The 22691-nt window shown below is 40.4% G+C and overlaps 2 protein-coding genes across 3 annotated transcripts in view; one reads left to right on the top strand and one right to left on the bottom strand.

Moving 5' to 3' along the window:
• The window catches only part of EIF2AK1 (eukaryotic translation initiation factor 2 alpha kinase 1), a 34479-nt gene extending 11788 nt beyond the window's left edge, over nucleotides 1–22691 (top strand). The window contains exons 5-15 of one of the 2 annotated variants that reach the window (XM_069486592.1): nucleotides 132–231; nucleotides 778–858; nucleotides 1816–1915; nucleotides 2932–2989; nucleotides 3336–3663; nucleotides 5875–5986; nucleotides 10132–10232; nucleotides 16013–16127; nucleotides 16351–16433; nucleotides 18191–18424; nucleotides 21683–22691. In XM_069486592.1, coding sequence (XP_069342693.1) covers nucleotides 132–231; nucleotides 778–858; nucleotides 1816–1915; nucleotides 2932–2989; nucleotides 3336–3663; nucleotides 5875–5986; nucleotides 10132–10232; nucleotides 16013–16127; nucleotides 16351–16433; nucleotides 18191–18424; nucleotides 21683–21814 — 1444 coding nt within the window. In that variant the 3' untranslated portion in view covers nucleotides 21815–22691. Of the gene's footprint in view, nucleotides 1–131; nucleotides 232–777; nucleotides 859–1815; nucleotides 1916–2928; nucleotides 2990–3335; nucleotides 3664–5874; nucleotides 5987–10131; nucleotides 10233–16012; nucleotides 16128–16350; nucleotides 16434–18190; nucleotides 18425–21682 lie in introns of both variants that reach the window. The other variant, XM_069486591.1, reaches the window with a different exon arrangement.
• On the bottom strand, nucleotides 10784–15008 carry ANKRD61 (ankyrin repeat domain 61). The gene is made up of 3 exons (XM_069486920.1): nucleotides 14793–15008; nucleotides 13750–13847; nucleotides 10784–11891 (listed from the first exon to the last, which is right to left on the bottom strand). The coding sequence occupies exons 1-3, from the start codon at nucleotides 15006–15008 to the stop codon at nucleotides 10946–10948; spliced, it is 1260 nt and encodes a 419-aa protein (XP_069343021.1). The 3' UTR covers nucleotides 10784–10945.

Here is a 22691-nt window from a genome sequence, read left to right as displayed (position 1 = left end):
ATCCTTTCCACACTGTCACAGTTTAGTGGTACAGGAGGTTTGTCACATTAGTGATACAGTGAGTGTGAACTATCCTAGAACATTCTGATTCAATTTTTAATGTCAATTAATTGTTTTTACTTAACTTTTAGATCAAAGGAAGTAGCCTTTGAAGCACAGACTTCACGTTACTTAAATGAATTTGAAGAGCTTGCCATCTTAGGAAAAGGTGGATATGGAAGAGTGTACAAGGTTGTTTTCCACATACTTGTTTTGACCTTCTGCTCTGTAAATAAGTGTACTTTGAGAGGTTGTTTTCATTATTTTTATCTGAAGTGTTCAAAGGAAGATTCCTGGAAATCATGTATACTTACTTTTCATTAAGGTTTATCATTTACAGGGAAGTGGGCAGATTCTGATTTTTTCCCAACCACATTGATATTTTAGGTAGATTCTGGAAACTTTCAATTTTTGTTCTGTAGTTAATTTTTATTAAAAATATGTTACTAAAAAAGGTTGTACTACTGTGTTTTGAGCCTTGCATAGCCCTTTTGCTAACATCCCAGTCATTCAGCCCTGGGGTTTCTATTAATAGGGGTTGGACTGTCAATACGGTTTGACAAGCTTATAGTCTGGCTGACTAGGGCTGGCTTCTGTGGACATCGTAAGGAAACATGTCTTTAGCTTAATTTTATCTTTTTGGCTAGTTTGTATTATCTAAACTCAGATTAAAAGAACTTCTTTATTTATTTAGAATTTAATGACACAATTTGCTTTGTCTTGTCTTCTACTTTTTAGGTCAGGAATAAATTAGATGGTCAGTATTATGCAATTAAAAAAATCCTGATCAAGGGTGCAACTAAAACAGATTGCATGAAGGTATGATTTTTAAAAATTATTTATTTTGAACGATTGTGTATTTAGTTCCTTTTGGAAGAGTTGTATGTGTGTGTTTGTATGTTTGGCAAATGGACTGCCAGTTTACTAAGAATAGGGTTACAATAAAGTATAGTAAACATCAAAACTAAATTTTTATTTGATATAATTTTTTATAGGCTCTCCAGACTGACCACATTTCAGAGTCATGGCTGTGGAAATTAATTTTTAAAATAAATGATTAATATATAAGATAGTTGTGAAAAAACATGAGCCCAGTTCAAGTAACATTCTGCTCCCTGACATGCTATGTGGTCCTGGGCAAATTGCCTAGTCCTCTTGGCCGCTCTGTCTCCCGCCCTGAAGTAGTCGTGACAGCAGTGGTTTTACTTACCTTGGAAGACTGTGTGGGAATCGAATAAGAGAATGATGACAAGTGAGCTATAAAAAGTATAAAGTGCTATATAAGTGTAAATTATTTAGTTTCTTTAACAATTGCCATTTGTCTCTCACAAAGAATATTTCATTATTTTAACATAGTTTGGATTCCCTGTAAAGAGGGATTTTTATTATATATCTTCCTCATCTTATGATGGGGCTATGTTGAAAATATCATTATTTGAAGATGCATTTAACATACCTAACCTACTGAACACCGTAGCTTGCCCTAGCCTACTTTAAATGTGTTTAGAACTTACATTAGCCAACAGTTGGACAAAATCAACTAGCACAAAGTCTATTTTATAATAAAGTGTTGAGTATCTCATGTACTGCATATTGCAAGCCTGGGTAAAAAATCAAAATTCAAAGTACGTTGAAAATTCTGACAGTTTTGCACCATTGTTAAGTCATGGGTGGTCTGTGTTTTGCTCTGTAACAAGGAGTATTTGATTCCATGAGCATTTAACAAATTGTCAGCAAAAGCCAAATCTAATTATATTTCTTATATTTCTTTTTTAGGTACTAAGGGAAGTGAAGGTACTGGCAGGTCTTCAGCACCCTAACATCGTAGGCTATCACACTGCATGGATAGAACATGTTCATGTGGTCCAGCCACAAAGTAAGCAGTTTTTGATGATGTATGCAGTAGTTGAAGGGTTGGCAAACTTTACCCCGGGGACCAAATCTGGCCTACCCTTGTTTTTGTACATACTACAAGCTGAGAATGCTTTTTATATTTTTTAGTAGTTATAAGAAATAATAAGAAGAATATTTTGTGAAAATGATATGAAATCCACAATTTCAGTGTCAATAAAGTTTATTAGAACACAGGCTCATTCATTTATATATTGTCTGTGGCTGCTTTTATATTATAACAGAATTGAGTAGTCACAGCAGTCCCATAGGGCTCCCAAAACCTGAAATATTTGTAGTCAGGTCCTCTAGAGCTGCGGTCCCCAACCCAAGACTGGTCCATGGCCTCTTAGGAACCGGGCGGCACAGCAGGATGTGAGTGGTGGGCAAGTAAGCTAAGCTTCGTCTGTATTTACAGCCGCTCCCCATGCTCCCCATTGCTGGTATCACCGCATAAGCTCTGCCTCCTGTCAGATCAGTGCTGCATAAGATTCTCATAGGAACTCAAACTCTACTAAAAACTGTGCGTGTAAGGGACCAAGTTGTGCACTCCTTATGAGAATCTAATGCCTGATGATCTGAGGTGGAGCTGAAACAGTGATGCTAGTGCAGGGGAGCAGCTGCAAATACAGATTATCATTAGCAGGGAGGTTTGACTGCACAATAAATGTAATGTGCTTTAATCATCCTGAAACCACCCCTGCCCCTGCCATCCGTAGAAAAATTGTCTTCCACGAAATGGGTCCCTGGTGCCAAAAAGGTTGGGGACCACTGCTCTAGAGAAAGTTTGTTGACTCGTCTTATAGTTGAACAGCTCTGTTTTTATAGTTTCTAAAATGTGTCAGTCATTTGAATAAACTTGTATGTATTTTGTCAGAAAGTCATGATGTTTTTAGACATACAGTTTCATTTGTGCTATTTATATATTTTAACTCTGCCTTTTACTATAAATTGGAAAACTGGGCTGTTTGAAGATTTTTGGTTTTTGTTTTTACTCAGCAGACAGAGTTTCCATTCAGTTGCCATCTCTGGAAATGCTCTCCGACCAGGCAGAGGACAGGTATGTGGACTGGTGTGTACATCTACACACATTAGGACATTACCCATTGGCAACTGCATTGGGCTATCTTTGTCTTTGGCTACAAGGAGGAGTGTTTTAGATTTTCTTTTTGCATATTTTGATTACAAAATGTTAAATTATTTCCTCCTGTCAGATATTTCAATATTTTAAATAAATGTTGCTGCTAGACAGATTTGATGCCATTTTTTCCAGAAGCGTACCTGTAAGATGCGTACCTGTAAGATTCATACCTTGAAGAAACAGTTGAGTTACTTGTGATCTCTTTTTACACTGACTTTTTTTTTTTTTTTACATTGACTCTTGTCTTTATTGTTTTCTTCTCCAGAGATGAATATGGTGTTAAAAATGATGAAAGTAGTAGCTCATCCATTATCTTTGCTGAGTTTACCTCAGAAAAAGAAAAACCCTTCGGAGAATCTGATGTTGAAAATCAGAATAATAAATTGGTGAACTACACCACCAATTTAGTCGTAAGAGACAGCAGTGAATTTGAATCGTCCATTGAGCTCCAAAAAAATGGCCTGGCTGATTTGTCTACCAGATCGATCATTCAGCAGCCGCTGCCACTTAGGCATAACTCAAACCTAGAAGAGGATTTCACATCCACCGAGGAGTCTTCTGAAGAAAACTTCAACTTGTTGGGGCAGACAGAGGTAGATTACTTTCCGAGAACCTACCAAGTTGATGTTTACCCCTGTAATTATAAGAGGGGCTGTGATTATGTATGGCCTTCTGTCTTCCTCAGCGGACTTCCCGCCTCGTGCTCCCGCCTCGTGCCTCTCTCAGCTCCGGCTTTTCTGCCCTGTGTTCAGTCACTTGTACTTGCCGCATTCCCTTCCCAAACAGCCTTTGTATTTGGTTTTCCCTCCTTCACTTAGTTAACTCCTACTAATCCTTTCTGACCTCCCTGACTGGGTCATTTGCACCTCTAGATAGATATTCTTGTATATATACTGTGGAGTTGGAAACCTCATTCATGCTCTATTTCTATTGTATGTTAGCATCATGCTATAAAAATATATTTATGCAGAGAAGGCCGAGCTCTGCCACTCATGGCTGTAATCCTAGTACTTTAGGGAGGCCAAGGCAAGAGGAATCACTCGAGGCCAGGAGTTTGAGGCCAGGAGTTTGAGACCAGCCTGGGCAACATTACAAGACCCTATCTCTACAAAAAATTTAAAAAAATGAGCTGGGCGTGGTGGCATGCCCCTGTAGTTCCACCTACTTAGGAGGCTGAGGTGGGAATATCACTTGAGGCCAGGATTTCGAGGCTGCAGTGAGCTATGATTGCCTCACTACACTCTAGCCTAGGCAACAGAGTGAGACCCTGTCTTTGGGAAAAAAAAAAAAATTACACAAAATCATTTTTGAGCATGGCTTTTGGTGAGTCCCAGTAGGATTACCAGGTCAGTTTTCAGAATATTCTTTTTTATTTTTTTAATTAATTTTATAGTTTTAATTTTCAGGATACTCTTGTTGAGGTTATACTGATAGGCTGGTCAGACTCTCACAAACCAGTATTACTGAATATTAGTATTAAAAAACTTGAACATTAACAGGGTCTACACATAATCTATCTTGTTAGGATTCTAAAACTGTGTATACCATCTGTATGTACACAACGCAGAATTAATTCTTGTCAAGAAATAGATGTTTGAGGGTGGACGTAGTGGCTCACACCTGTAATCCTAGCACTTTGGGAGGCCTAGGCAGAAGTATTGCTTGAGGCCAGGAGTTTAAGACCAGCCTGAGCAAGAGAGAGACCCCTACAAAAAACAGAAAAATTATCCAGGCATGGTGGCATGTGCCTGTAGTCTCAGCTCCTTGGAAGGCTGAGGCAGGAGGATCGTTTGAGCCCAGGGATTTGAGGTTGCAGTGAGCTATTATGATGCCACTGTGCTGTAACCCAGGTGACAGAGTGAGACCCTATCTTAAAAAAAAATAAGAAAAAATATGTTTCTGTGCATACTTTTTTAATGAAAAGAACTTTGAACTGGTTCACCTGAGCCCAAAGGAGTTGAGTTTGAGGGATTTTTAATCAGAATCATTTTATTTCTCTGCATTAGATTTGGAAAAGTCTCTTGGATGCCTAAATAAGTGGCTATAGTGAACTTAATGTTTGCTTACCTTTTTCTTGAATAAGTTATTAGTTATGTACATTGTGAAGCCAGGCACAGTATATCTATGTTGGTGAATACATAGAGTAGAGTGCCATACAGCCATTCTTTGCTGCTTTATCTTAGCTTTTAAAACTTTATGTACTCTGGGAGGCCGAGGCGGGTGGATCGTTTGAGCTCAGGAGTTCGAGACCAACCTGAGCAAGAGTGAGACCCCGTCTCTACTAAAAATAGAAAGAAATTATATGGACAACTAAAAATACATACAGAAAAAATTAGCCGGGCATGGTGGCGCATGCCTGTAGTCCCAGCTACTCGGGAGGCTGAGGCAGAAGGATTGCTTGAGCCCAGGAGTTTGAGGTTGCTGTGAGCTAGGCTGACGCCACGGCACTCTACTACCCTGGACAGAGTGAGACTCTGTCTCAAAAAAAAAAAAAAAAAAAAAACCTTTATGTAGTGAGCAGAAGAGTTTCAGGACCGGTTGCTCTGTGTCACATTGGAGAGCTTCTGTCATTGGACCCCTGCCTGACTTCAGCCTGGGCTACTTCTTCCCCTTTGTATTATGACACTTTTAATTATCACTTTATTTATCTATTTCCTTCATTAGACTCTACACTTCTTGGGCAGGCCTGTGTCCTCAGCAGGTAGTCATGGCGCTTGGTCTAGAGTAGGCAGGTATTTGTTGGCTAAATGAATAATGTGAGTGAATCTTGCAAAGATGGAGACAGCAGTGTGTCCTCTTCCTAGGTGCAGTATCACCTGATGCTGCACATCCAGATGCAGCTTTGTGAGCTCTCCCTGTGGGATTGGATAGCTGAGAGGAACAAGCGGGGCCGAGAGTGCGTGGACGAATCTGCCTGTAAGTACCATCTGGGTCTGTACCTACTAGGGTGGGAAATAAAGACAAAATCAATTCTTCTCCATCAGATGTAGGGATTGCCTCCAGGTGCCTTAGATTAAAAACAAACAAAAAAAACCCCAGTGAACCCAAAGAAACAATTTTGCTTATTTCAACATTTTTCAAAAACAATTAGGTATTTGGGAATTGACTTTTCTCTGATAGAGACATAATTTGTTGATAATTAAGCAGTAATAGACTGGAATTTAGGTTAATGTTTATAGAGAGAAAATTTTTTTTTTTTTTTTTTTTTTTTGAGACAGAGTCTCACTCTGTTGCCCAGGCTAGAGTGAGTGCCGTGGCGTTAGCCTAGCTCACAGCAACCTCAAACTCCTGGGCTCAAGCGATCCTCCTGCCTCAGCCTCCCGAGTAGCTGGGACTACAGGCATGTGCCACCATGCCCGGCTAATTTTTTCTATATATAGTTAGCTGTCTATATAATTTCTTTCTATTTTTAGTAGAGATGGAGCAAGCCTCGCTCTTGCTCAGGCTGGTCTCAAACTCCTGAACTCAAACGATCCGCCCACCTCGGCCTCCCAGAGTGCTAGGATTACAGGCGTGAGCCACCGCGCCAGGCCGAGAGAGAAAATTTTTTTTAACACAATAGAAGTTTATTTCTTGTTCACTTAGGGGGTCCGAGGTCTCTTTTTAATTTTTTAAGAGACAAAATTAAATACTTGTTTTTATTTTTTTTAACCTGAAGGTGTGATACTGTTATAAAAAGAAATTCGTTATAGAGGGTATATGGTGAAAAGTTTGTTTCCCTTAAGATCCAGCCTCCCCCTCCCCACAGACCCCACAGTTATGTATCCTTCTCGGAGTACTCTGTTGGCTGATACTTTAAAATATTGTAACACTGGTTCTCAACTTCCGCTGCACATTAGAATCACTTGGGGGAACTTTTAAAAGATGTTGTCAATAAAAAAAGAGCAGCTTTGCAGTGGAGAACTATAACTTTATAGTGGAGAAACCTGACAGATGCCAGCTTAGCCATGGTCCAGGTGAGCATCAACTGTGACAAGTCACATGGGGAGTATATGCCCCTTGATGCGATGTAGTGAGAGGGACACTTTATCTCTGTGGTCCTCCTCTCCAAAATCCATAATCCTAGTCTAATCATGAGAAAAACATCAGACAAATCCCAGTTGAAGAACATTCTACAAAATACAGTATCTAACCAATACTCCTCAAAACTGTCAAGGTCATCAAAAGCAAGGAAAGTCTGAGATACTGTCACAGGCCACAGGTACCTGAACAGACATGACAACTCAGTGTAATGTGGTATATCTTGAATGGGGTCCTGGGACAGAAAAAGGAAACTGGTAAAAACTAAGGAAATCGGAATAAACTCCAGCCTTCAGTTAGTAATATAATGTATCAGTATCGGTCCATTGATTGTGACAAATGTACCGTACTAATGTAAGGTGTTGATAACAGGGGAAACAGGGTATGAGTTCTATGGGAAAACTGCAGTGTCTTCTCAGTTTCTCTATAAACCTAAGACTATTCTAAAAAATAAAATCAGTTTTTTAAAAAGCTGTTGTCTGGGACCACACCAGTTATTTTTATACAATTGGTTTGGGATAGGTCTTGGCTTTTGGTATTTTTTTGAAAATTCTCTTTTTGATTCTTATGTGTAGCTGAAGTTTAAAATGACTGTATTTTACACTGCAAGGTCAGACATAAGTGAAGAAAGAAAAAAAAAAATGACTATTAGATTATCGAAAAAGCAGATGAGAGTGACCTGATTTTGAGTAAAGACTCAACTAAATACCAGTCATTAATCATTTGGCATCCACTCCTTTATTTGGTCTAAAACATAGATCAGTTAACCTACTCAGAATCTTAGACTAGCTGCCAGTGGGAAGACAGAAATATAATGTCTTCCTCCAGCAGCTGCTGGACACACCCCAGTGCTGCTTCTATGTTTGCCATGTAACTAGAAGGACATGCCAGAACTTTGTCCTTTTCAGTCGTGGCAAGTATCGTGTTGGGTATTTTCATTTCCCTGTAAACCCGTATCCTTTGCTTGCTGTGTGAGCATTGTAGTTTATGTGCAAATGTCTTTATGAGCAGGAAAATGGTTTATTAAAGCCCTGTATGCAATTGTTGATCTTTAAACTTCCATTTGAAAAAAAGTAATGAGTACAGGATGAGAACCGTATACCATCCAGTACAGTAAAACTATCAAAACAACAAAGGCGAAATATGTTTGATGCTGCTAGCATGGTGTATATTTTTCTTTTAAAAATAGTTTAAAATAAAGAGTTTTAACTTTGTAGTAGTCTAGCACTGTGTTTATAGCTTTCCATCAATTCTATTTGTACATTTCACCATTTCCAACAATCCCATGAGCAACAGACCTGGGTTTGAATCCTGGTGCTTGTACTCACCAGCTGCAAGGTTTTGGGCAAGTCAGGTAACTGCTCTGGGTTTGTTTCCTCATCTGTAAAATGGGATTACCCCTATTTTATAGGGTTGTTGTGAGGGTCAAGGAACTGAGTGGGAAGGATTGCCAGGCATAGAGAAGGCACTGAGTCAGAGGAGACTGTGACCACTGGGTCAGGTCTGTGTATGGTTACTGAATCCTCTAACTGTTGCCTGCTGTTTGGATATGTAAGGTGGGTTACAATGACAACCATGTGTTTTAAAGACAGACCAAAGGAAGGAAGTTTTCTGAATAGTTGTAGAAGTCAAAAGCCTTCTTTGCACTTCTACCCAGATAGGAGGTATGGGTCACTTCACTGTGAGGTTGAGTCATAACAGGGTATTACAAGTTGAACCATTGGTTTTACACACAGTTTTCTGTCTTCTAAGATACTTGCCCAAGTATATGTTAGATACTGTAAAAGGGCACACTTGTTCTTTGTGTGGAATCGATATGAGTTATGAAACCAACTAGGCTCATTTAAGGAGATGGGAGCATGTAACGTTCTTGTTCTTGAGGGTAAACAATAGGTTTGTGATTTTTTTTTTTTTTTAATTGATATGAAGTCTCACTTTGTTGCCCAGGCTGGTCTTGAACTGCGAGCTCAAGCAATTCTCCCATTTCAGCCTCCTAAGTTTTATGATTTAAAATAACTGAGCTTGGCTGGGCGCGGCGGCTCACACCTGTAATCCTAGCACTGTGGGAGGCCGAGGCGGGTGGATCGCTCGAGGTCAGGAGTTCAAGACCAGCCTGAGCAAGAGCGAGACCCTGTCTCTACTAAAAATAGAAAGAAATTATATGGACAACTAAAATATATATGGAAAAAATTAGCCGGGCATGGTGGTGCATGCCTGTAGTCCCAGCTACTCGGGAGGCTGAGGCAGTAGGATCACTTAAGCCCAGGAGTTTGAGGTTGCTGTGAGCTAGGCTGACACCACGGCACTCACTCTAGCCAGGGCAACAAAGCGACACTCTGTCTCAAAAAAAAAAAATAAAATAAAATAACTGAGCTATTAAGCTTTTATTATAATATTATTAACTTGGTGGGAAAACTCCAGGATTTTATCAATTTTTGTTTGCTTTTGTCCTATAAAATCTTTCCACTCTCTAAATTCACTTATTATATCATCATATTAATAGATGAATTAATTCATTTACCTTTTTTTGCCATATGCTTTATATGTCAGTCATTTTTGGAAATGAGGCCTTCTGGATAATGGAAGCTTACCCCTTGAGCTTATATAATTTATCTTTTTTCTTATTCCATTATTTGTAATAATGTCTTTAATCCACTTGTGGGCTAGGACACTGGGTTTATTAGCATTAAACCCCAGGATGTCAAGGGTTGAAGGGACTTAATCTTCATCTAATCTAGTCACTTGATGCCTGAGAATTATTTAAAAGTAATACAGGGGCACTGAGTGAAATTAGAGGTATTCTCTTTTTGGTGGCAAAGTCTGTCGACTGTTGGGCGCTAGTTTGTGGTGGTTTCTTTGCTAGCTGAGGAGCTCTTTCTGCTTATTTCTAGGTTTTAGACCATTTTGGAGTGTTTACTGTTGAAAATCTGAATGTTGCTGAGTTAGATTTTAATGTATTCAGAACCACATCAATATTTAGATGTTAATATGATAAGTAAAAATAAAAAATAAGAGAAAACTTTTTTTTTTTCCATTTCAAGGTCCTTATGTTATGGCCAGTGTTGCAACGAAAATTTTTCAAGAATTGGTGGAAGGTGTGTTTTACATACATAACATGGGAATTGTACACAGAGATCTGAAGGTAAGTGGGGGTGACAAAGTCATTGAAATCAGTGCTAGCTTCTTATCAGGGGTGACTTGATGTTGGTTCATTGAATTAAATGAGATTATGTGCCCTAATCCATTTATGTAGGAGGTTATCATTACTGTTATATAAATCATCATTCCATAGGTCCAGACATGAAAACCTTACATTGAATTTAAAGCAATAATTTTTGGGCATTTGAAAATTCTCTGTGGAGTATGAGTACTGTTTTTCAGGTGGTGTGCCCTGAGTACTAATATAACGTACTTAGTGCTGACAGAAATGCTTGTATATTACTGCAGCCCTAGAGGTGAATTCTGTTTCTGTAATTATCCATCTTAAGGGAAAATGAACATGGGAAATTTTTTTTGCTTTTTAAGAAAAATCTGTAATGACTGTTCCAGTTTTTACCCATAGAAGACTGTTAAGAAAAGAGGAAATATGTTTATTTCTTTGGTGCTGAAGAGTTTTCAATTAATTTGTTTACTTTTCAGGCAAAAATTAAATCCTAGAAAAGGCATTTAAAAGAAAATTTAGGAATAAAAAGGTTACTATGCAAATCACTTTATTTTTTGAAAAAGGTTTAAGAACCAGAGTTTGTACATTTGGGATGTAAAAAGGTGATGGGTTAAGTATTTTCTGGTACATGTCTAGCCAGAAAATGCAATTTGAATTACTGAAATTCTCTGGCACTGTGAAACTTTGAGAGCTTATTTCAAGAGGTAAGCTACGTCATAATAACAGTATATAGAATTCCATATCTTCACTGGGAGAAGTTGCTTCAAGAGTTGTTTATATTTCTCACCATAAATATTTCTGATGCTTCTTTTACAGATATCCTCTAGGGATAAAGGGTTTTGAGATAGCTTTATTAGGGTTTCCCTTAAGAGGTGGAATTCTGGTAGCATGATTCCTGCAGGTAGAATCCCTTGCTTATTGGTCAGCCTCAAAGGATAAGTGTGATGAAGTAGCCTGGCAAGAAGTGTCCTATCTCTTATATTGGAACTGCGCTGAAGGTACATATAAATCGGAGATTCCCCATTTCTTGTTAAAATATTAACATTTGCTTCAAATTCGAGCAAGAGATTGATTATTGTCCCCCTGCCTCCAAAACAAGCCTCGTGGATAGCTGTTTGACCTTCGTGGTCCTGGGCATTGACTTTGGCTCCGTGCATTAGCAGCAGACGGATGCAGCTCATCCCCACTCCCAGCAGCCGGCCCGCTTTGCTTGATGCAGTGCACACCGCCAGCTTCAGGGCTGTGTTCCCTGTGGAAGAGATAGCACAGTTCACGTTTGCTCCACAGGCAATGAGCGTTTCCATCATCTCCCTGTTCAGGATGTCTGCAGCCATGTGAAGGGGTGTCATGCTGGATTCATTAACAGCATTGACATGGGCGCCATTCTGGGCCAAAATGGAGAGAACCGGATAGGTCCCATATGTTATGGCCAGGTGGAGTGGTGAATGATTGTTGCTGTTGTCTACTCGAGCGTTAACTTGAGCTCCGTGTTCACATAAGATGTGGAGACACATCACAGCATTATTCTGAATGTCTGTCAGGATCCTTTGGATTCTGTTGCCCGGTTTTGTCCAGGTGTTAGAAGTGATTGGCCAGTGCAGCAGCATCAAGTGGAGTGTGGTGAGGCCTCTCGTGTCCCTAGAACAGATATTGGTCACACATTACATTAAATTCGCAGTGGGAATGGCTCTATGTGAAGAATTAGTGCTTAAGAAGACAACGTTTATTTAAAGTAACACACTTTAATTTCTTTAAAGCAGTGTTTCAAAATCTGCATTGTTGAGTAATTTCTGAGGCTATCCCAGGGTTTTTTGGATACGTGGTGAGATGCATCACTGCATGGCGGGGCCCAGCTTCTTTGAGCAGCCTATTTCAACTTTGATGTTCCTGCTAGGACTGTGGCCCCTTTGAGGCTAGATCTTAGTTATTTCCTTGCACAGGGCTGAGCTGAGTTAGTAGGCATTCAGTGAAATTGCGTGGACTTGAGTGTGATCTGTTATTACCATAGAAGTGAGCCATGAAGGGCCAGAACTCCCGTTTACTGAGTTCTTAGCAGCTCTGTATCTGCCTGACATTTTCACTCGAGTGTGTAGGTCGTGGAATAGATGGTAAGAGTTGACCTGAAGACCTAGGGTCATTTTCAAATTAGTGAAGCCATTTCATCGTCCTTCCCTGCTCCAACCCAGCTGGATGAGCATATTATAACTTGGCCCTCATCTTTCAGGATTGCTTCCAAAATTCCTTTGTTTGGGCAGAGAAAAGGGAAGGTTTTTTATGAAAATCTGCTTCACAGAAATTAGAAAATGATTGTAGTTCACATATTTATTTATTGTGAAGCCCTAAGTTGGAGGTATGGTGAAACAGTAAGTGGTCCCTACCTCGGTAGGGCTGATAGTCTAGTATAGAACAGTATGGAAGACAGACATGAAACATAGTCAAACAACTAAATATTGGAAGTAGGCAAAGTTCCAGGGAGGTGTAGAGGCCTCACATACTGTACATGGTGTGAAAGGTAGGAAAGGGTGCCCTGAGGAAGATGGGGTGAGTCTGTGATGGTCTAGATTCTACATGTAGAAGGACTTTCAGAAACTTGTAGAGCTGGGGTGGGGTGTTTAGGGAGAGATTGAGAGCAAGACAGATCAGGTGGGTTCTTGTGGGGCATGACAAGGATTTGGGGCAAGAAGTTCTAATTTTTTTTGCAACAGAGTCTTGCTCTGTTGCCCAGGCTGGAGTGCAGTGGCGTCATCATAGCTAAGTGCAACCTCAAACTCCTGGGCTCAAGCGATTCTCCCACCTCAGCCTTGCAGGTAACTGGGCCTACAGGTGTGCACCACCATGCCAGGCTAGTCTTTTTTTTTTTTTTTTTTTGGTAGAAACAGGGTCTTGCTATGTTGCCTAGGCTGGTCTTGAACTCCTGGCCTTAAGCTATCCTCCTACCTCGGCCTTCCAAAGTGCTGGGATTACAGGTGTGAACCACCATGACCAACCTATTATTTTTATACTGTATAATTCTTTTATTCATTCAAATAGTATTTATTGGGTACTAAGCGTCAGGCCTTTGGTTTAGGTGGTGGACATAGAGTGGTGAGCAAGATAAACTTCTCTTTCACTAAGCTTACCTTCTAGTGGAGGATAATAAACAAGAAAATCCATTGTCTATTTTTATTTTCTAATTTTTCTTACCTAACTTAGGTTGTTAAACTTCTTGAGGGCCATGACCGGGACATAGTGCATTTTCTACAACACCACTGTTGAGTACTTAATACTCACTGTGCACTAATTTGGCCGACTGGCTTGTGTTATTGCATTATTTCCAACATTTCAGAGTATCTCCTCTAATTACTAAAGAAATTGGTTCATTCAAAAGAGGATAATTTGTAGTCCATAACCCATGAAGAATGAACAAGTCCAGACATAACTGGAAAATGTTATGAACTGAAAAAACTAAGTCAGGTATATCCTTATTTAGAAATGATTGCCTGCTGCGTTAACTTACCTTACTTCTGGGTCAGCACCGTGTTCTAACAAACAAAGCAAACTTTGTGCCTTGCGGTATTCGGCAGCCAGATGAATGGGGATGATAGATTGTGTCTGCTTCAGGGGGAAAGCAAAATATGTTACAATTAGCCCTGTGTAGTTAAAAATAGTATTTGTGTTAGCTTGCCATTTCAAAGGAAATACACATTTATTTAGGATCTCATGGGTTCGATATTTTTCTTGTATGTGCATTGAAATCTTCCTTTCTGTTGCCTGTTTTATATGCCAAAACTCAGTGAATTTCACATTAATAAAGTCTGTGTTTTACAGAAAGGCAAATTTACTGGGGAAACAGAAAAGACACTCAAAAGTCTGAAAGTTTTTAGAAGCTGATTCTTGTGAAGAGCCCTAGTATAATATTAATGGTAATTGCTATGAAGTCAGTTCTTAAATTAACCCATAGGGTGATTGACAAATAGGTGTTATATTTTTTAAGGCTTTGCCAAAGTCACATTATCAGCAGTAAAACCTGCATCTTCAGGGTTTTGAAAGATAATGCAGCATATGTTCTGTCTGTGATTAGCAGAGCTGTTTATGCCAGTTCTTAAAATATATACATATAAGTAGTGGTTCTATACTATGACTGCAAGGTAAGAGGAGAGGGTGGGATGAAGGGGAGGGTGACTTCCTTTTTGAAAAAAAATTTTAATTATAAAGGGAGTAATCATTGTATAAACATTTAGGAAATGAAGAATTATATATTAAAAAGGAAAAAATAATTCCATCATACCGACATAATCACTATGGGTATATTTGAGAGGATGACATTAATTTTCTTCCAACCAGGCAGGTTCTAGTCTTTCCTCGCTTCAGTTTATGTGTATTAAGTGGAAGGGAGGGGTTGCAGACTTCGGGGAGCACTGTTCTAAATGTGGAGTAAGCTGGAGATGTGCCGTCTATTATAAGGGCAGCGAAGAGTTTAGTGAGTTCGTGAGGATTAGATCATGCTCCTTCCTAAGCATCCTGTCTTTTCTAAAAATGCCTGACCAGAAAAGCGTGTACCTGGTTCAGCAATAATCTGTAACTGGTGGAGTTGGCCAGAATGGTCATGGGCTGGTTGACAGGGTGACTTCTTAGGAGTGCCTTGATCGTAGGGCAGTCTTCTCTCATTATGGCCTCATAGAGTTTCATGTGAAGTGCTACGGATGGGCCATCTTCCAGGGACTTGGCACTGTCTACAACTGGGTCTCTACTTTGTCTCTTGATTATATTTCCCATGAGAAAAACTTAACAGTGATGACTTAAGAGTTCAGAGGAAAATGTTACGGAGTTGGTCAGTTTCAGCCTCTTTGTGATGATTCTTTCAGTGCAGTTCTGGAACTGTTCTAGAATTGTTGAGAATTGTTTCTGTGAACACAATTGATTTTTATATTGGAGCCAGACTTTTTCAGACCTTGTTCCTTGATCATAGAGTGTCAAATGTCAGCACAGTTTTTAGGCTCTTCCACTCACTCACAAAAACATATCCAGACTATCATCTTACACCTTTATTTCTGTTTTTTCTTCCAGTTCAACCGTCGTTCAGACACTGACAAAGCTAAAATGGGAGAATTTATACATTAAAATAAAAAACTAAAATTATTACATAAAGTAAGAAAGTAACTTTAAACCTAAGTATTTTTTAATTTTTGGTAGAATCTTCCCCCCCCTGATTATGGGTGCAATTTTTCACTGGCGTGGGAATGCTTCTATTGGGGATGTTTTGGATCTGCAACAGCTGCTTCAGTAGAGCCATCGAGGGTGACCTAGTCATTCCCAACCCTGGCTAATATATGAATCATCTGGGAGCTTTTAAAAAATATCAAAGTTCTTTCATAAAAAATACCAATGTCTTTGACTTTGGAGAGGACAGTAGTTTTTAAAAGCATCTCAGGTGATGATGTACAGCCAGGGTCAAGAAGCCCTTGTATATTAAGTATGCTCTACATTAATGGTTCTCAAATTTGAAATCATCTTGAGACTTTTAAATAAAATGATGCTTCCATCCACCTCCAGGAGTTCTGATCTAGTTGGTCTGGGGAAAGGCTTGGATATTGAGATTTTTTTTTTTTTTTTAACTCTCCCCAGCAATTCTAATGTACAGCCGAATTTGAGAACCGTTGCTCAAATTTTTGACTTTTAAGGAGGCTGCTTGCTCCTGAGTTGGAAACTCTTAACATTCACAAGTTTTTACTATTTGTTTTAAGAAAGCCAATGAGTTGATTTGTTCTGTTTGTTTGTAGCCTAGAAATATTTTTCTTCATGGCCCCGATCAGCAAGTAAAAATAGGAGACTTTGGTCTGGCCTGCACGGACATCATACACAAGAACACAGACTGGACCAACGGAAATGGGAAGAGTAAGTTTTGTGGGTTTTTTTTTTTTTTTTTGCATTAAAAAAAGATATGGTTGAACATTTCAGTATTTAAAGAGAACCATAAAGATTTAATAGCAAAGGTAAGATGAAGACAAAGAGCAACCATTGTTCCCTTAGCAGCTAAAATGCCCTGCTCTAGTAAATGTTCTTTAGTGTTGACAGTGTTAACATGGCAATGTTTAACATGTGGATTTTGAAATTACAGGTATACCAATACATACTTCTAGAGTGGGTACTTGTCTGTATGCTTCACCTGAACAGTTGGAAGGATCTGAGTATGATGCCAAGGTAGTATTTGTTGCTTTTCCCTCTTTTATTTTGCAATTGTAAATAACAGACAGTACAATTAAATGGAGAAGTTCTATTGTAGAGATGTGTTTGGAGATAAGAGTACTGTAGGTTATCTATTGCATCAAACTGCCCAAAGGATGAGCCTCACTTTTCAATTGGATCTGACTGCTTTTTTTTTTTTTTTTTTTTTTTTTTTTGAGACAGAGTCTCATTCTGTTGCCCAGGCTAGAGTGAGTGCCGTGGCGTCAGCCTAGCTCACAGCAACCTCAAACTCCTGAGCTCAAGGGATCCTCCTGTCTCAGCCTCCCGAGTAGCTGGGACTACAGGCATGCACCACCATGCCCGGCTAATTTTTTCTATATATATTTTTAGCTGTCCATATAATTTCTTTCTATTTTTAGTAGAGATGGGGTCTCGCTCTTGCTCAGGCTGGTCTCGAACTCCTGAGCTCAAATGATCCGCCCACCTCGGCCTCCCAGAGTGCTAGGATTACAGGCGTGAGCCACCGCGCCCAGCCCTGACTGCATTTTTAAGGCAACTTTACTGTTTCTAAATCCATGGGTGTCACACATTGTTTTTGAAATGAGCTTTCCCTTTCAAATGTCTCCGTTCACCTCCTGGAGCTGGGATTCAGGAAACCTCTTTTCAGCCTTGCATTCTTCTGTTTTCAAGCTTAGGTAAATAAGTCTGCCACTTGACTCCCTTGAAATAGGATGAAGATATTTTGAAGTTTTAAACCCTATTGTTCCTTGAAGAAATGCCAAAGTAAATCCTTTCTTCACAATAACAGCCTAGTGAATTTTCTTCCTTTTCATGGATCATTTAGCTTTTTAGATTGGGAAAGAGCTGCCAGAAAAAACCATGGTTGCCCCTAAAATCCTATTTAGTAAAGACCTTCGTAAAAAAAACTATTTTTAGGAAAAGCAGCACAGATTTGATGCCAAGTTTGTTAAATGTTACTAAGAATGCTTAATTATGAGTGGGGGCCGAGGTGAGACTGGAGTACGACTTGGGACATTCTGTGGCATTCCTGTAGCTGGCACTAGCAGGAGTGAGCTCACAGCACTCTGTCTGGGTCAGGCCTGATGGTCAAGGCATAGTGAAGACAGTTGTGTGGTCGTAACTGCTGTGGGTGGTAGAGATTATCCCTGCCCTTCACCTGACCGTTGAGCCCACAGATGCCCCTGTTCGTGGTAAAGAGACAGGGTTGTGAAAGTCTCGGTCACCTTTTGCTCAGGGCAGACACCTGCCTCTGTGAGGGACGAACATCCTGCTCTGTTGCCTGCATTGTAGGTGACTATACATCCTCATTCTTAGAAATCCTCTCCCATTAGAGATGATGGTAGGTGGCTCACGCCTATAATCCTAGCACTCTGGGAGGCCGAAGCGGGAGGATCGTTTGAGCTCAGGAGTTCGAGACCAGCCTGAGCAAGAGCGAGACCCTGTCTCTACTAAAAAAACAAAATAGAAAGAAATTATATGGACAACTAAAAATATAGAGAAAAAATTAGCTGGGCATGATGGCACATGCCTGTAGTCCCAGCTACTTGGAAGGCTGAGGCAGGAGGATTGCTCGAGCCCAGGAGTTTGAGGTTACTGTGAGCTAGGCTGATGCCACAGTACTCTAGCCTAGGCAACAGAGTGAGACTCTGTCTCAAAAAAAAAAAAAAGAAGAGATGATGGTACATTACAATGGAAATGTTATCCTGACTTTATATTTTACTAGTGAATTCCCCTTATTGTTCTTTTTCCAGTCAGATATGTACAGCTTGGGTGTGATCCTGCTGGAACTCTTTCAGCCGTTTGGAACAGAGATGGAGCGAGCAGAAGTTTTAACTGGTTTGAGAACTGGTCAGATACCTGAATCCCTCAGTAAAAGGTGTCCGGTACAAGCCAAGTATATCCAGCTTTTAACTAGAAGGAACTCATCCCAGAGACCCTCTGCTATTCAGCTGCTGCAAAGTGAACTTTTCCAAAATTCTGGAAATGTATGTTTTGTTTTTTGGCCCTACGTGGTTTTTATTTCCTCTCTTGGGGAAGGAAGGGGAGGGGAGCTTCCCCAGGCACATCGACCTACGGAAGGGGTGAGTGTGCCCAGAGGGTAGGGCTGGAAGAGCCAGATGATCCTTCAGAAGGGCCTTGTCCTTGTCTACCTGCAGGGTGTGCTTGTGGGAGTCACTTCCCTTGGGGCAGCAGCTCTTGCATCAGCAGAGACACAAGGAGGTATCTGCTGGTGTTTACAAAGAGGAAGGGAGGCAGGTGCCCTGACTGAGGAAGTAGAGGGCAGGAGTGACTGACCCCACACCTGACACTTGCCCAGTATAACTTTCATAAGGCTTGGCAGGTGTGACTTGTCTCAGACAGTGCCAGAGGGACCCATAGGCAATGCTCCATCCTGTGACTGTTCCTTCAAATGTCTGTCTCAAACTCTGACTCTTCACCACCCACCCACTTATCTTCCGGGCCATGGTACAAGTGGCTCTGGCTGGCTTCTGTGTGTGTACAGAGGGGTCATCCCTGGCAGGGCTGGTGACCCTGGAGTAGTTGACAGGTCCCTAAGGGGTGTTTTGATCACAGGTGAGGTCTGACACTCCGTCAGGAATTTCCAGTCATAGATGATCCTGGTACCTGTGAGGGTAGTGCTGAAGAGTGTGCTGCTGGGGATGGTGCTCTAGTCCCTCGGCGGTAGCTGCATGCTGTCGCTGAGGACCACCAGGTGAGCAGCAGTGATGGCCTGGCTTGGGTCTGCAGCTGATGCCCGCAGATACAGTCTCTAAATTTTTTTTAATGCTGGGGAAAATAGGAAGCTTAAAATAAAATTTGTTTAAATTATGAATCCTGTTTCATGAAGAATAGTTGAGCTTAGACTAAGGTTTGTGGAAACTAGATATTTAAACCCATCCTTAGAGTTCCCCAACAGTGCATCAAGTACTAAGTTTAATGCCAACAGCACACCTGTATTCATAGTCCACGTAAGCAGTGATTCACAGCCAGCTTTCTACCCTAAAAATTAGGAGCTTCAGTTTCTAGCCTCATCTTGCTAAGTCAGTGAAAGGTTTTATTTTTCCTTTCCAAGTATGGTTATAATTTTTTATAAATTTTATACAAGTACCTACTTGTAAAGAGACACATACCAAAGGGTCAAGGATGGCAGAAATTCTAAGGGGGAGTTGGAACAACGATGGCAGAGACAGCCTTGGCCAGTGTAAGAGCTTTCCGCATTCAACTTCGTGATTGTGGTTTTCAGCCCTGTGATGCGGCATTGCCCCGGGGCGACCATTCCCTTCATCCTTCCTGTCATGTTGTTACAGTGCCAGGTATAGTCTCTAGTCTGCATATGCTGGAAATAATAGATGATTCATCCATTCTATTCCTCTAGAAACTTTTTAAGATTTAATAAAAGCTTAATTCAAAGATATATTCACAGATCCTCTAGTGCTTTGTGACTCAAAGTATGGTCCTCATACCAGCCACATCAGTATTACCCGGGAGCTGCACCCCTGACACCCTGAGTCAGAATCTGAGTTTTAAGCAGAAAGTGATTTACACACACAGTATTTGAGCAGCATTGCCTGAATGCAGTGGTTTGCAAAGTGTAGTCTCCAGATCAGCAGCATACATTGACCTGGGAACTTGATAGAATTCTCAGGCCTTCTCTGGTCCCCCAAGCTACTAAAAAGAGAATTTTGGGGAGGAGAAGGGGCAGCAGTCTGTATTCTAACAAACCTTTGAAGTGATTCTGACATACACTAGTTGGGAACCACTTGTAGTGACTGTTTAGAAGAATCAGATAGCTGACTTACTATTTAAGGCTTGTCAAGTGAAATAGTGAATTTTATTAGCCTAAATGGTAAACAGGTAGGTGTAGTACTTTTCTCTTTTTTGGAAGTGTTTGAAAATAACAGATGTGGTTCTTAAAACCAAGCATAAGCATTTATCTTCACATATGGAGGGGATTTTCTAACACTCAGTTAAGATAGCTGTTAGAGACCATAGTTATTTATGACAAGAATTTCTCCTATTTTATAAAATTTTATTATAAATAAAGTAACCTACATGCACCTACACAGATAAGGACTTGTATATACAGGCAGTCCTTGCTTTGCATGGTAGTGTGGTACTGTTAAAAAATGACCTAGCAAAGATAGCCAGGCATGGTGGTGCACACCTGTAGTCCCAGCTACTCGGGAGGTTGAGGCATGAGGATCACTTGAGCCAAGGAGTTTGAGGCTGCAGTGAGCTATGATCACACCTCTGCACTCCAGCCTGAATGACAGAGCTAGACCCCATCCCTAAAAAAATAAATAAATAAAAATAAAAAAAGCTTAAGCCATGCAAAGGGATCTTAATCAATAGGGAAAGTTATGATTGTTTTGTGACCTTTAAAATTTGGCAAAACATTAAACTCTCTTATTGTCAGTTATAAATGTATGTTGAGATGAAAAAATCATAATAATGTTGATTTAGTGTTTTGTATCTTAAAATGTTAGAAACATTGAAAAGTCAAGTGTCTCAGGAGCAGTTTGAACAGTGACTGCGTTCATCTTGTATATGACAGTGTGTACCTTTTCTTGCCTTGGCAAATTGTCATACTCCTGAAGTTTGGATCGGCTTCCAGCATTTTATCCTTTGTATACTTTCAGTGTTGTGAAACATCTCTGAGAATTCTTTTAATGTGAAGCTTTTTTGCTGGTGTCACTTTCTCTGGGACATCTTTATCCCTTTCCTCATTTGTGTTGAGAAGCTGCTCTCACTCAGTGCCTGTGGCTGCAACATGAGAATGTTGACTCTCTTGTAGAGGCAAAGTTCCTACTTCTGCCTGCTATTCTAGAACACCGTTTACGTTTGATCCTCATTTCAATTCCAGCATTGTCACTTTTCATTACTTCACTGCACTTTCATCTTTGTTGGCCAGTTCCCTTTTTATCCATTTAAAAAAAAATGTCATGTGGGCTCCTCACTGGAAGAAGAAGAGGCAACACAACTACACACTTTGCTGTGAACTAACAGATGTATAGTGACCAATCTCTGACAGACCTTGAAGGTGGTATGTTATTTAACATAGTGTTTGGGGAACCACTGACTGTGGTCACTGACACTTGAACCATGCCGTTGGGTGACTAGTGTTATTTAAGTTAACTGTGATAACAAACTCATGCATACTGGAACCATGCAAAGCATGGGCTTGCTGTATATTTAAAAGGGAAGTAGCCATTTTAATGGAGCTTAAAATTTTCTCTTTACAGGTTAATCTCACCCTACAGATGAAGATAATAGAGCAAGAAAAAGAAATTGAAGAACTAAAGAGGCAGCTAAACCTCCTTTCTCAGGACAAAGGGGTAAAGGATAGCATGAAAGACGGAGGTGTACCTATCTAGCCTTATTTAGGCTATGTCGGTAATATGCAAGTGAACTTAAAACTCTTAAAATTGTTAACTGGAGTGTAAATTTTCAATCTTTATTAGGGTATAAATGGTATAATTCTTAATTATATTTAGTAAGACTGTGCAAGACTTACTAACGATGTAAAAGTGTCCCAAACTGCTTTTTCCTTAGGTAGCTTTTTCATGACTCAGCATCTCAAACTTAAGACTGCTCTGAATTAAACCTGTTCTTTCCCTTTCCTATTGCACAAGCTCCTATTCCTGAATTTCCTACTTAAATATTACCATCCACCCAGTCCCTGAAACTAAAAAGACATCATCCTCAACTGTTCTTTCTCCTTTAAACTCTGCCCGTTGACCCTAGTCCCCCTTTAGAAGGTTCTGCAGAAATCCATGTGTGCTCCCCACCCTCACTGCCTGAGCCCAGGCCTGCACACTGACTGGGCTGTTCCAGTGTGGACAGCTGCCAGTCTTCCCGCCCTCTCACACTGCTGCTGAGGTTAATTACCAGAAAGACACCTGATCAGTTCATTTCTGGGCTCAAAACCTTTTGCTGGCTCTCTGCTGCCTCCAAGATAAAAGCTCAACTCCTTAGCAGTGTGCACCTCCAGCTTTTGTCTGTTCTGCCCACCGTCAGCTCAGCATCATTCCAAAGCCATACGCCTAGCAAAGCTTTGTACTCTTTGCCCCCAGTGATCTCAGAGCAGCTCAGACAGGCTCTTTCCTGCCTTTGCCCTGTTCCTGTGATCCTCTTTCCTTTAATACAGCACTCAACTCCCCCACCAATCTGTACATCCCTCATAGGTGGATGTACAATCTGATATATTCATTTTTGAATCCCAGAAAGTGCCTGCCACATAGTGGGCAGCTG

This window comes from Eulemur rufifrons, chromosome 14 (assembly GCF_041146395.1).
Source record: "Eulemur rufifrons isolate Redbay chromosome 14, OSU_ERuf_1, whole genome shotgun sequence".
Taxonomy (NCBI): Eukaryota; Metazoa; Chordata; class Mammalia; order Primates; family Lemuridae; genus Eulemur; species Eulemur rufifrons.
The sequence above is the reverse complement of the archived record's forward strand: the minus strand, read 5'-3'. Positions and strand labels throughout refer to the sequence as shown.